Source organism: Drosophila miranda, assembly GCF_003369915.1.
Source record: "Drosophila miranda strain MSH22 chromosome Y unlocalized genomic scaffold, D.miranda_PacBio2.1 Contig_Y2_pilon, whole genome shotgun sequence".
Lineage (NCBI taxonomy): Eukaryota > Metazoa > Arthropoda > Insecta > Diptera > Drosophilidae > Drosophila > Drosophila miranda.
In genome coordinates, this window is record NW_022881614.1 from 10,217,064 (window position 1) to 10,230,612 (window position 13,549).

Sequence of the window (13,549 nt, forward strand, 5' to 3'; positions counted from 1 at the left end):
TTTAAACGAAATCCTACCGACTGCGCCAGTTAAATATCCGCAACTCGATTTTAAGTTTTTCAAAAAAGACTTTTATTTTTACAACTTAAATATCTTTATGTCACAAGATTTAAATGAATTCCCCGACTTGACTTTGGGTCTGCTTGTCTCAAACGGAACTGATCTCTCTGCTGCTGGCTAGTTTCCATGAGCCCTTCTCTTGGAACTCCCGACTCTGGCTTCGGTCGTTGCTTTCCTCGGCTGCATCTTCGTGTCGGTGGCGTACGTGCCTGGATCGATATTTGGGGATGCGTCGGCTTTGATGAAAGGCATCCACTGCTGGCGATCGGCGTTGCATTACATGACGGAGCTAGGAATGTGATACTCCTTGGTTTTATGTCTAGCTTTGATTGGTCCTCATGAGTGGCGTGATTCTAAAGAATCGATTTCTCGAGAGTGGCGTGATTCTAATGTTGATGAAACAATGTGGTCCATTGTTTATATTATGGGGGGCCCTAGCTTGGAGTATGGGAAGAAACAGTTATTGATTCTTGAGTGGGGTCCTGTTACTTCTGTGGATGGGGTGGATGAATTGTACATAAACATAATGTGTATGGGATGTGGGGAATTATGGATATGTCACTATATGTATGTAGCTTTGTTATCATCAAAATAGTGCATTGAACTTCACTCGAAGAAATATCTCCACTTGCATTTCCACACAAATGAAAACAATACTTTAATGATATTTTCAAATAAAAAATTTTTCTCAGAGAGAGAACATATAGTAATCTACACCTCACCTTTTGGGCGTCTTTATTTATGTATATATTTCGCACCTGTCCGCCGTAATTATGGTTGATTGCTGGTCAAATATATGCATAGACTATTATGATCTTATTACGCTCTCATAAAGGAATTAACACATTTGGCCAGGGCAATGGAAAAAGTTGCCAACGTAATCGGATCACTTCAGGCACTGGCAACCATTGCATATTTTCAGACGTCCAGTAATTTCCAAAAAGAAAATCTCATCTGGCAGAGCTGGCTTTGGCCTGTTGACAAGAAAATCCCCTTCCCCTGCTAATATCCATATTGTGGGCGGGAAAATACCTGCATTAAGCAGAAGGTCCGAATATATCGAGACAGATCTCTGTAGAAAGCTTTTGCAAAGATTTTATTCGATTTGCGATCTATTACACAACTCACACAAATACTTACTTCATACACCATGAATTCTGCAAGTACTACGTAAACAATAGCTCTATTAATACCCTACATTTATTGTATGCATATCGTATTTGTCTATGACAAACAAAATACGTTATCTTGGTAACATTTGCCACTGATTTTTCCATTAAACTCGCATTCCTGGTCTGATTGCCATTGCCCCTTCTTCCCCATTCCCCATTCCATCGATTCATTTTGTTCTGTTCTGTTTTCTGTTTTTGTCGTGCGCTTTGTTTATTGCCTTTTTCCAACTTATTTGTACATATTTGTTGCTCTGCTCTGCTCTTCTTCGTTTACTGTTTGAGTCATAGATTATGGCTGTACATACATTTAGAGAATAGAGTGCCACAGTGAAGCTTCCTCTCCCTTCCAGCGTTTTGTTTGTATTTTCCTAAATTGTTGTGGCAAGAATTGTGTTGCCTGCTTTCAGGCACTCCCCCACCCTCTTTGCCACCTTCGTCTTTCCAGGATAATTCCAATAGTCATGTCATATTCCCTGACGTGGCGTGTTGACCCAAAAAACAAACTATTTTGTTTAGTTGAGTTTGAATAAATAATTTCGTGTAAAGGCAATTAAGGTTTGTTGCCTGGAGATGGAAATGGGAATGGAGAGGCATGGAGTAGCGTGGAGTGTCGTGTCTGTCTGAGGATGCACAAGTCGATTATGGCGTCTGCCAAACTCAAATAACAAGTAAACGGATTAGCGAACGAAATCATCGAACAAATTGCGTGAAAATCTCTATTTTTAGAGCGCTATCAGAGAGCTCAATGTGTAAACGATCAATTTTTGTCTGGGTTATTTATAGGTTTGTTTAAATTTGTACTTCGCACGACGCGGCCTGCTCTACTGAACAGTTTGCGTTTATTTTCAGAGAACACTGTGTTTGTAAAGACCCCAAAACTAAACGAATTTCACCATGGGAATATAATTAGCGGGGGATTAGCATTGGACTCGACGGGAATGTCAATAGTTATTGATTGGAACTGGATGGATTTTAAGAAAGAGGATGGACGAGTGTACCATCTATAGGCATAGGAAAGGGAATTGTATATAGGGTTTATCTAACACAACTGTTTGATTATTGCATTGACTTTTAGAATATGTATGTTTTAGTACAGTTGAAGCTTTCTAAGCCAAAAACTCCCACAGATGGATTATGATAAAGATACCTTCAAAGATCAGCATTCATTCTAATAATATATCATTTGTATGTACATATGTCGTTTGTGCGTCTCGTCCATTTAGTTGGTCACGAGTGTGGCACGGGCCTCGCCGCGAGTCATGTGTTCTTGGCTTGATTGTCATCTGATACACGCCGAGCAGAGAACGAGGCATTTCAATTCAAGGGAATATGCTTCGAAACTTAAGTGTTTTAAATTAAAAGTGAAACAAAACCAAATAAAAGAAACTTTTAAATGGCACAAAAACCTGTTCAAATTTCGCATGGCTCGTAAATTATGGCAAATATCGTGCCCACATCGTACATACATCTTCCTTTATTATTTATATATTTATATTTATAGTATATGTATATGTATGTGTATGCGACGAGTTGGCAAAGTTCACGAAACTGGAAAAAGAAATTCCCATCTTTTGTTGTTGTTGGCTTTGTTCTCTTTATTTTGTAATCAATTGAAATTGATTGATTTTAACGAAAAGCGAACGGAATGGATGAAAAGTGAGCGAGAAAAAGGAATATAATTTGTAAATTGATTGAAAACGCAACAATAACAAAAACAACAACAGAAGTTGATCAAACAGTAATTACGTCAGAAAAGCTGAAATCCCTCAGGAGAGAGAGAGAGAGAAATGACGGAGACAAAGAGAGAGAAAGAGTGGGTTGTACTTTGCCCAGCAATAGATTTAGTTTGTGGATCTGATTGCATCCCATACCTCACTCCCAAGCCAATTCCCGATAATTATGAAAGTTCTTTTGAACGCGGGTTTATTTTTGTTTTATTTTCAACCGTTCCATGCCTTTCCTTCCGGTTTTCTTTGCTCACCTTTTCCCTCATTTGTCATTCAATTTGCATAGCCTTTCTAGAAAGAGTCGTATACTTTTTGGACAAACGATATGCAAAGGACAGAGCTGGAATTATTTTAAAGTTGATAGCATTTTATAGATATTTAAATACAGTGTTAGTGTTACTGGTGTTATTAGAGGGTATACAAAGTGCGGCATATGTATTTTCAGATTTTGTTAGATTTTTACTGGGCAAATTATGCCTCCCACTCCCCTCCCTTTCGCCACCTTTTCATTTTGCTTCGTTTACCTTTGTTTTCGGTGTTTTTTGCATTTGCTTTTACTTTTGCTTTCGGCGGCACGCTTCATTACATTTCTGTGTGTGTGTGTTCGCATTTGCATTTCGCGTAATATTCCACTTCCAACTGACATTTCCACACTCGGAATGACTGGGAATGACAGCAGGTCTCTTCCTGACCTCTGACCTGCCTCTTTGATGCGTTCTTTGAGTGGTTCCGCTTACCGTTGCGCAATCCTCAAACTGCAGCGAAACCAGAAGCTCGCAACATGTGGCTGACGTTAACCGACAGATTGATGTACATAAGTGAGTGGTTGGTAGGTAGGGGGGTGGCCTAGTGGTAGGGTGAAAGAAGGTCGAGAGAGCGATTGGTACCATTAGCCAGATAGTCACTTGTTTAGTCGATAGCACAGTGATTGATGCGATTTGCGGTGGAGAAAGAATGAAATTGTTTCTTGATTTCATTGATTTTTCCGATTGCCTAAAATAGAACGGAGAGGGGGCAGCACTCGAGATGGTCGAAATTCCCGAGGAAGTACATAAATTTAACACACTATCTATCGTATCAGTGTTCTCGTTGATCGTTCTCCCCGTATCTTATCATTCAGGGAATGATTCATTCGGAAATGAATGATGACCGAACGAGCTATAGTCGGGAAGCGGATAAGGCTCTTTGAGAAGGTTCTTCACGTTCTTTCCTCACACTCCTCAAATCAGTTTCGATCCCATTCCTAAGATTATAATGTTCCTTACAGATTGCTTTAATCAGACGTCTAGACCATATACCTTTAACAGTAGACCTTAGACAACTAAATGTCTTGTAGATTACTCTAGACTCTAAAATGTTCATTAGTTAAAAGAAAGTGCACTGAACAGATACCAAATGTATAATTTAGCACTTTCACAGACAAACTATAGGGAAATCAATAAAGCTAAGTGATGGCGGAAAATACCCGTAAACAGTCATTAGTGCTCTGTCAACTGCTCGGTTACCAAATTCCCGAACCCCAAGCTCCGAGGCACTTGAATTGATGAAATTTCAACATGGCTACGGCTACGGCTAAGGCTAGCGCTGGGGCTAGTCGTGTTTACGAGTATAGAAAGCCCCATTTCGAGAGACCTTCCTAAAAGCTAGCGTCATATCAAAATTGTTGATACAATTTAGGCGAAAACTGAAACTGCTAACCCAATCCGACCCACTCTGATAGGGAGAGCCATAGAATAATAGAGAGAATAATGGATTCGGGCGGAACAAGAGCGTGATATCTTGGGCTGTATGTATCTTGGGTTGCGTTGCAGTCAGTCACCGGTTTGCTACCGGTTCTGTGGCTGCGAGGGATCGCTCATATGCCGCGTGGTCCATTTTTAGCATCTCCGTGAGACGGACACGGCTTCCCCTGGGCTGTGTGGCCTGTTGTTAAGCAGTCAACCCCCCACTCGACAAAAGCCCCATAAATCCCATGCCATTGTGCCCCTGACTTTGTTTTCGTTCCGTTTTTGCATGTAAACATTTTGGCTTCAGCGCGTGGCTAGTACTCCACCATTTATTGTGTCAATTATGCGACCTTCTTCGCTTTTGGAATGGGATTCGGTGCCGGAATGTGGAAGCGGATTCCGTACTTCATTTTGACCTGAACTTCTCCTAGTGAAAGTGGATAATACACGAGAGAGGAAACTATTCGAAAGCTCTCTCAGCTCAAGAGTCGATTGCTTTCATCAGAATTGTAATTCCTAATACCATTGTACCTTCCTCTATAGTTGTGTCCATAAATACTTCATGACGACAGATTCTTATCGATTATTCCCCGTCCCATTGGTTTTTGTGGGAAAACATGGCCTATTAGATATCTTTATCTGAAAACAAAAGCACATTTCTGTGACAATTCATTCGGCAGCTGCTGTCCGCCACAAATGCCAGATGATTGGCCAAGTGGTGCCGTAAAGTCCCCGAGAATCGAGGTGTTTTTAGCATAGGCCAGCAGTTCCTGTGGCGTCCTTTTGGAGGCATCTTCCAGTGATGCCAGCACTGGGGCGCCCAGGTATCTCCTCCTTGCCCTTGAGAGAGCCGGACAGTAGCAGATTTCGATAGCCCCAGGTTCATCACATTTCCTACAAATGTCTCTGTTGGTGATGCCTAGCTAAGCTGCATGTGCAGCAGCCAGACTGTGACCTGTAAGTATTCCCACTTGCAATCTACAGTCTTTTCGTGGTAGGTGCAGTAGGTAGTGGCTAAGTTTCTCGTTGCGTTCCTTGCACATTATCTTCGAGGTTTTGCAGGTGGTGGTACTGTTCCACCTGTTATCAGTCTGTGTTCTAGCCTGCTTCTCTAGATCGCATTGCAGCGTTCTAAGGGAGACAGGCACGTTCTCGGTTCTCCTATTCTCCAGCCCGACGCCTTCCTTAGCTAGTACGTCCCCCGCTTCGTTTCCTTCGATGCCCTGGTGGCTGGGAACCCAATAGATCCGCACTGTCTTTGTCGTGCTTAGGATGTCTAATGCCTCCCTGCTCGCCAAGACACTTCTGGAACTGACCGCGGACGACTGCATGGATCTTATCGCCGCTTGGCTGTCGACGAATAGGTTGACCGCATCGTGTGCTCGTTCTGTTAGAAGAGCGACCTCCGCTGCCTTCCCGATGGCAAAAACTTCTGCCCGGAATATGCTGCATTGGTCCGGTAGCTTATACGACAGCCTTATCTCAGGGTCTGTACAGTATAGGCCCGCTCCTACTCCTCCTTCCATCTTGGAGCCGTCTGTGTATATATTGAGGTGCTCAGTTTGGTCCCTTCCAATTTTCCAGTCTTCAGGTCCCAAAGATGTGGTTGTTTTGACGTCAAGGCAAGTTTGGGGGGTCATGTAATCAGTTGATCTGGTCATGTCCCTGCCAATTGAACTGTGCCCGTATCCTTGTATGGATAGGTTTCCTGATACTATAAGGCGTTGTGCTGCCTTTCCCGCAATCAGGCGAGCGTGAATGTCCAGGGGGCGATTCCGAGTATAGTTTCGAGTGCTTTTGTTGGGGTTGACCTCAGCGCCCCTGTAATACAGAGCAAAACCTGTCGCTGAGTCTTTTCCATAAGCTTATGGTATGTCTTCTTTTCAATAGCCTGCCACCACACTAAGGCTCCATACAGCAGAGTTGGTCGCACCACCGAGATGTAGATCCAGTGCATTAGAGCAGGTGACAGGCCCCATGTGCTGCTGAGCATCTTCTTGGATGCATAAAGCGCAATGGTAGCCTTCTTCACCCTTTCCACTACATTGGGCCTCCATGCCAGCTTGCTGTCCAGTACTGTGCCTAGGTATTTCACCTGTGATTTTGGAGTCAGCCTAGTTTGTTCAATTTTCGGGGGGGTCCATATCGGTACCTTGTACCTCTTGGTAAAGAGGATGAGGTCCGTCTTGTCCGCGTTGATACTGAGTCCTACCTCTTCCGCCCACTCACGTATCTCCCTGAGTGTACGTTCCATTATGGAGCTGAGGGTCGATGGACATACACCCGTAATAAGTATGCTTATGTCATCTGCATAGGCTGTTATTTTTGGGGCCTTCCTTTCAAATCTCTTAATGAGGTCGTCGACCACCAAATTCCACAGTAGTGGCGATAGGACTCCACCTTGAGGTGTGCCTCTGTGTGCCCCCTTTACCATGGAAGCGGTGCCCCACTCCGATTGCACCCGTCTGGTTTTTGATCCAGACGTTGATTGCAGGGTGTATGTTATTCGCTTCTAGGCGACTTGTTATTGCGGTTGTTGCCACGTTGTTGAATGCTCCTGAGATGTCCACAAATGCTCCCAAAGCATACTTTTTGTTGTGAAGGGCGCTCTCGATGGTGGCTACTAGCGAGTGTAGTGCCGTCTCCACTGATTTCCCCTTGGTGTAGGCGTGTTGGTTTATTGACATCAGTCCCCCTACCTCATTCCTGATGTGTAAATCCAACAGCGTTTCTAGTGTTTTTAGTAGAAAGGAGGTAAGGCTTATCGGTCTGTAATCCTTGGGACTCACGTGGCTGCACTTTCCTGCCTTAGGGAGGAAGACAACCCTCGAGGTTCTCCATTGGATGGGGATATAGCCCGTACTTAGGCATGCTGAGTATATTGCGAAGAGCCATGGGGTAATAACCTCTTTGGTCAACTGCATCATGGCTGGGAATATCCCGTCCAGTCCTGGTGCTTTTATGGCCGCGAAGGAGTCTATGGCCCAGTGGATTCTCTTAGTGGTTAACAGACCTATTGGGGGGTGCTGTTCTTCAGTTGCTAGGTCCTGATGCTCCTTGGCGTCAGTGACCTCGGTGCATCCAGGGAAGTGCGCCTCCATTAGTGCTGTTAGGGCTTCTTTACTGCCCTCTGTCCACTGTCCGTTGTCTAGTTTTAGTTGGCTCTGTACTGTGGGCTGCTTTGAGAGCAGCTTCCGGAGCCTAGCGGTTTCGGGCACTTTCTCAATGTTGGAGCAGAAGTTTCTCCACGAGTTCCTTTGTGCCTTACGTATTTCCTTCTTGTAGCTCCTAAGTAGGATTTTATATTCCTCATTGACAATATCTTCGTTCGCTTGTTTGGCGATCTTGAAGAACTCCTTGAGGTTGTTCCTTTGGAGAGAGAGATCTCGGTTCCACCAGAGTGGCTTGGACCTCCTCTTCGTTCTCGAGGGTTTGCACGATGCATGGTAGGCGTTAACTGAGGCGATGGATAGGGTCTTTAGGGACTTCTCTATATCCTCCGCGGATTTCAATGAGCCCGGACTCGCGAGCTTCGAAGTAACAGTCTTTTTAAACTTTACCCAGTTTGTGTTTCGGGGGTTTCTATAGACTGTTATCTTCAAAGAGTGTTTGAATTCGCACTTGAACTGAATGTACTTATGACCTGAGAAGGATGGTCTTTCGAGGACTCTCCAGTCAGATACCAAGGTACTCTTTCCCGTGACAAGAGTTAGGTCTAGCACGTTTGACGAGGTGGGAAGGTGTGTTCCTCCCCCACGTTTGCTACATCTAAGTTAGTGGATAAGATAAAGTCTAGGAGTGAATCACCTCTATCGTTGGTGTCAGGGCTTCCCCACACATTGTGATGGGCGTTGGCGTCTGCACCGATGAGGAGTTGGAGATTTTTGGAGCCGGCTTCTGTCACCAGACTCCAAAGTTCTTCCGGCGGGGCGGGCCTGTCGTGTGCCATGTAGCAGGAAGCTGCCATTAGGCGCTTTTCCTCGCTCTCCAGCATCACCACCGTCAGGTCATCCGTGCTGTAATGAGACATAAGATGAGCATGGATTCCCTTCCGTACGAGGACGGCGGTTCTGTTCCTGCTTACCGATGTTGAGTAGAGAAGGCTGTAATTTGAGGACTTTAGTCCGGCCACAGAGTTGCCTGACGAAATCCACGGCTTCTGGACTAAAGCTATGTCGGCGGGCCCTTGCTCCATGGGAATGAGGAGCTCCGCCGACGCTACCTTGCTTTTATGGAGATTGAGTTGCAGCACCCTTAGTGCCTCAACCTCGCACAACGGGTTGACTATGATTGTCAGGTCACCGTCACCGTCTTCCTCCTCCTCCGAGTCGTCCAGCACAAGACCCTGGGCGGCCTCCACTATGGTCTCCAGACCTAGGTCCTTCTCGACCTCGCCTGCCTGGAGGGTGTGCGCATCTTTATCCTCGGGGTGGCGCTTTTTCAGCCGTAGGTATACGCTACCTACGCCCCACGCCATCTTCCCGAACTTGGGATACAGGATGTCCTCCGCCACCTTGCTGATCTGGAGGATCACGTGCTGGCCCCCCTCGTTGGGTAGTGGGCTACCGGCATGCAGAACCTTCCAATCAGCCGTTGGCACGTCCGGATTTTGCCTCTGCAGCAGCTTCAGTGCTCGCTCCCCCTGGACAGCAATGGGGAAGAGCACCTTCGCCTTTGGTATGGACGGGATCAGCACCCTGTCTACCACCTCCAGCTTGGAGGCTTGGAGGCTTGGAGGCTACCACCTCCCACAGAGCTTCCAGTAGGGGCACCTTCTGCACCAGCCACTGCCGCGTTGGGTCGTCGTTGCACTTGAGGATTTTGACCCCGTTCAGCCATCCCGCTCCATTGAACGTGGGCATGGGAGCGCTAGGGTCCTCCTCCTCCATTCGCGAGAACAGTGCCTCGACGTGCTGCGCGTGGACTAACTTCCACTGCGCCGCCGTCATCTTCCCGTTCTCATCGCTGCGATCGATCAAGGCCACAATGAGATGTCTCTTGGACACCTCGCTCATGGCCTTCTGCCTCGGCTTCCTCGTCTGGGGCTGGGGGGTGGCCACCTTGGGCCCGCGTTGCCGCTTGCTCGCCGGAGTGTCTTTGGCAGCACTCTCGATCGAGCGTTGCCTCTTGGTGGCCAACATCTCCTCCACCTTGTTGGCGAATCCACCGTTTGTTGCCTTCATCTGCGGCAACTGCGCGTAGTATTCGCGGCCCTCCTGTACCCGTTGCTCAGCCCAGGCTAGCTTGGACTTCTCCTCTTGGGAGATATCCTCCTTGCCCTGGAGCCGGCTCAGTAACTTGAGGGCCGCCTTATACTGAGCTTTTGCCTTCATCCCCTCCCTGGAACGCTTCGGCCCTTCCCTACGCAGGGAGCTGGTACCTGGTTCCGGCGAGCGGAGAAGGCTTTCCTCTTCGGTCTTGCTAAGGGATAGCACGCTCTCCAGGTCCGAGTCTGCATCGACAACGGCACCCGCGCGGCTCACCCTGCAACGCGTCGTTTTTGTGGCAGTATTATTACAACTGACATGACCTGCTCCCGCCATGCCCGAGGTGTGACCGCTGGCGACACGCAGAGAGGATTGCTCCTCATCCCAACCCGTGTTTGCTCCTTTCCAGCCTCCATGTTTGGCCCGAAGGTCCATACCGGTTAATGTTTTCCGGGGGGACCACCCCCTAGCGTTTTATGCCTGGCCGCCAGGCACCTCTCGCCATGGCCTTGGTTCAGTTCCCCCGACTTTAGATCGGGAAGACGATGGACCATAGCCTTAGCTAGACACTGCATTACCCCGGGCAAGGCAAGCGACAGTGCATTATCCTCGCCCGGGATAATGCAGTGTCCATTGCCCAGCCGGCACCCTCGTGGAGGGTTCAGCTAGAGGGTTTTTGCCAGCTGAATAATGTATACCTTCAAGAAGAAATCATTTTAAATGAGGCTTTAAACCTGTCGCTGTCTGCGCCAGAAAATACCTCGAACAAATTCCCCTTTCCGTTGTCTAATTAATTTGATAACAACTAATTCCAGTTGAAAATACCTTGCACGCGCCGCCTCCACAACGGAGACGGAGAGGAGGGTGGGAGTCCTTCCAAGCCGATGTTTGCTTTGCCGTAAGCTTTCGATCACGCTCTCCATTGACGTCACCAGAGGGCGCGAGGGCTTCAATTGGTTTGTGGCGTTCTGGCTGACGAAAGAGTTGATTGACACACGCACAGACTCCAGGGGAGATGCTATCTGTCTGTCTGAAATTCGGTTAACCTAGAAGAGAGAGAGTGAGATGACTCAGTGAAGGCAGAAGCAGACAGAGAGAGAGGCCAGACAGTCAGTGTTCCAGGCGCTGCTGCGCTGCTCTGCTGCAGTTCTGCTTTTGCCTCTGCTCTGCTGCTGCATTGATCTGCCGTGACATTGCACTTGAAATTTATTCTTGAACAAGTATTTGTGTATGTACATATGTACACACCGTTGACACTTTTATTTCGGTTGTTTTCGTTTTGTATGCTGAAGTGCCGCTACCTGTACGTAGAGCTTTAACGAGTGCCAAAATGCCGTTCGATCAATCGATAACAGCGCTTGAACCGCATCGGCTGTTTGCTCTGTCGGTGCACACGGGGGAGTAAACAATTGAATAAACTAATTCATTTCATTAATATGACCATAAAGTGTGGAGCTCCTGCTAATTTTGTGCGCCCCAAGTGCCAGATTTATTTTTGAACTCTCAAACAAACACAAACACACATACAGAGAAGCCCCCTATTGTCTGCCCATGTCTAGTGTCTGCAGCGGAAGAGAGTAACGGTAAGAAAAGCACACAAAAGTTGTATTGAATACAAGGTGAGATGATTCGCCGCTCTCTCTGTGCTCTTCGTGTGAATGCGCTGCAACTATACAAGTAGGCGACTACCGCTAGAGAGCTTTATAAGAATACCTCACCTTGTATTGATACGTCTTGCTTGGACAAATTCTGCTCTGTTTGCATTTCATTTTCGCACCTTCTATCTCTCTCTCCTGCTCACCCCCACAGCAGGCGCTGCAGCGATCGACAATAACATTGGCCATGCGCAGGCGCGCTCTCTCCCTCCCGCTCTCCCAAGTTATCACTCTGCCACTGCTGCTGCTGCTTGGCTCTCGAGATTTTCGCATATAATTCCCGAGGTCGGGGCTGAAATCAATTTAATAGTAATTCGGTGCGCCCAGAGAAAGCAACGGCAAACGGTTCTCTCCTCTTCCTCCTCCTTCTCCACCGTGCGGTCGGCAGCGGCAACGTCCAACGCCAAAAGCCCAAAAGAAAAATAATTAATATAGGTGAATTATCGAAAGAAAATCTTGTAAAAACAAACACAAGATCCAGAGACATGTAGTCTGTTTTAAACATAAAGGAGAAGACAATACTGTGTTTTACCAAAAAAAAAAAAAAAGAAAGGACCGGGAAAGAAAATATTCAATTAAATTCAATTGAAATTTATGAGCGTAATTCAAGCGATGACATTTTTATTACATTTATAAGATTATACGGACCAAAGTATATTCAACTCAAGCGATTGAACGTGATCGAGGCGCCTCGAGTGCAATAATTCTTGTGATAATCCCAAGCCCACCGCTAGACTGATTCCCATAGAGATTAGCCAACCAACCAACCTACATATAAATTTATATTATTATTAAACCATACCAAAATGACGCCCAGAATTATTACATATTTTTTGGTAAATATACAGAATAATATATTCTTCTTTTATAATACTTTAAGAATCTCTTTGGTAATCCAAAATGTGCTTAAATTATTTAATAAATTCATTCAAATGTCAAATGTCGTTAGGTATTTATACATTCAAATTATTGAATAGCTATTTGATTACATTTTTCTTCAATTAGTCAACATTCAATATTGATCCAATTTATTATTTCATCATTTGATTACACAAGTCGCAAAGAAACTTTGATTTTTCTTTGGTTACTGAAGGAAAGCTGACTTTTTCCGACCAAAGTCTATGAATTATTTATGGAGGATCGTGTGTGACTTATATCAAAGACTATACAATACCAAGATGTTGCATGAGCGACCAAAAAGCTGTTCTATGGCGGGTCCTAACATTAAGACCCAAAAGGCACGAGGGAGCGCGCGGGGTTTCAATTCCCTTTTCGCCTGTACTTCGTCTCTACCGCGACCCCGCTGCCCATCGGTTTCGTCTGTTCGGCAATGCCTTCACCAGCAACGAAATAATTCTGGACTCTCGAGCCTCAGCACCGTCGAAGCGGTGGGGGCGGATCGCCGATGTCTTTGGAGCGGCACAGTGGGACCTTTGACCGTCTCAGCTTGCTAAATTAGTTAGTGAATATGAGTTCAATAAATATTTGCACACTGAAAAAATGTTAAACTTTGAGTGCTTATATCTCCTAAACTAAAACTATCTTGAAAATTCGATTGGAAAACTCTATTGGATGCGTACATTAAATTTATCTAAAGCACTCATACAATTTTTTTACTATTTCGGCTGAGTCCCCACTGTGCCGCGCCAAAGACATCAGCGACCTCGCTGCCCTACGGTTTCGGCACGCAGCACTGACATGCTTTCACACCGACTCGACGCTGACCGAGGCATTGACGAAGCCGAGTAGCATTTCGGAGGCGAAGGTAGCGTAAAAGAGAATTGAAGTACTAGGCCCGCGCGCCCGTACCATGAAGCGTCAAACGAAAATTGAACGAGGGGGAACGTTGTGAGTTGCTGCGGACACCGCAACTCTACAGTTATACCCGATACTAAGTCAGTATATCTCTCCTCCGGCAGACGCCGCTAATATTAAACGACACGACAAGGAGTGCGTGAGATAGAGAGATAGAAAATCAGTCTGAGCGTGACGTCGGGTGCT

At 46.1% G+C, this 13,549-nt stretch overlaps 1 protein-coding gene across 2 annotated transcripts in view; it reads left to right on the forward strand.

Moving 5' to 3' along the window:
- The window catches only part of LOC108159839 (protein FAM13A), a 29,216-nt gene that overhangs the window by 6,306 nt on the left and 9,361 nt on the right, over positions 1 to 13,549 (forward strand). Inside the window, exon 1 of one of the 2 annotated variants that reach the window (XM_017293429.2) lies at positions 11,827 to 12,384. The exons of the other annotated variant lie outside the window; for it this stretch is intronic. Within the exon in view, the coding sequence (XP_017148918.2) occupies positions 12,355 to 12,384 (30 nt within the window). The 5' untranslated portion in view covers positions 11,827 to 12,354. Of the gene's footprint in view, positions 1 to 11,826; positions 12,385 to 13,549 lie in introns of those variants that run through there. 2 annotated transcript variants of the gene reach the window in all.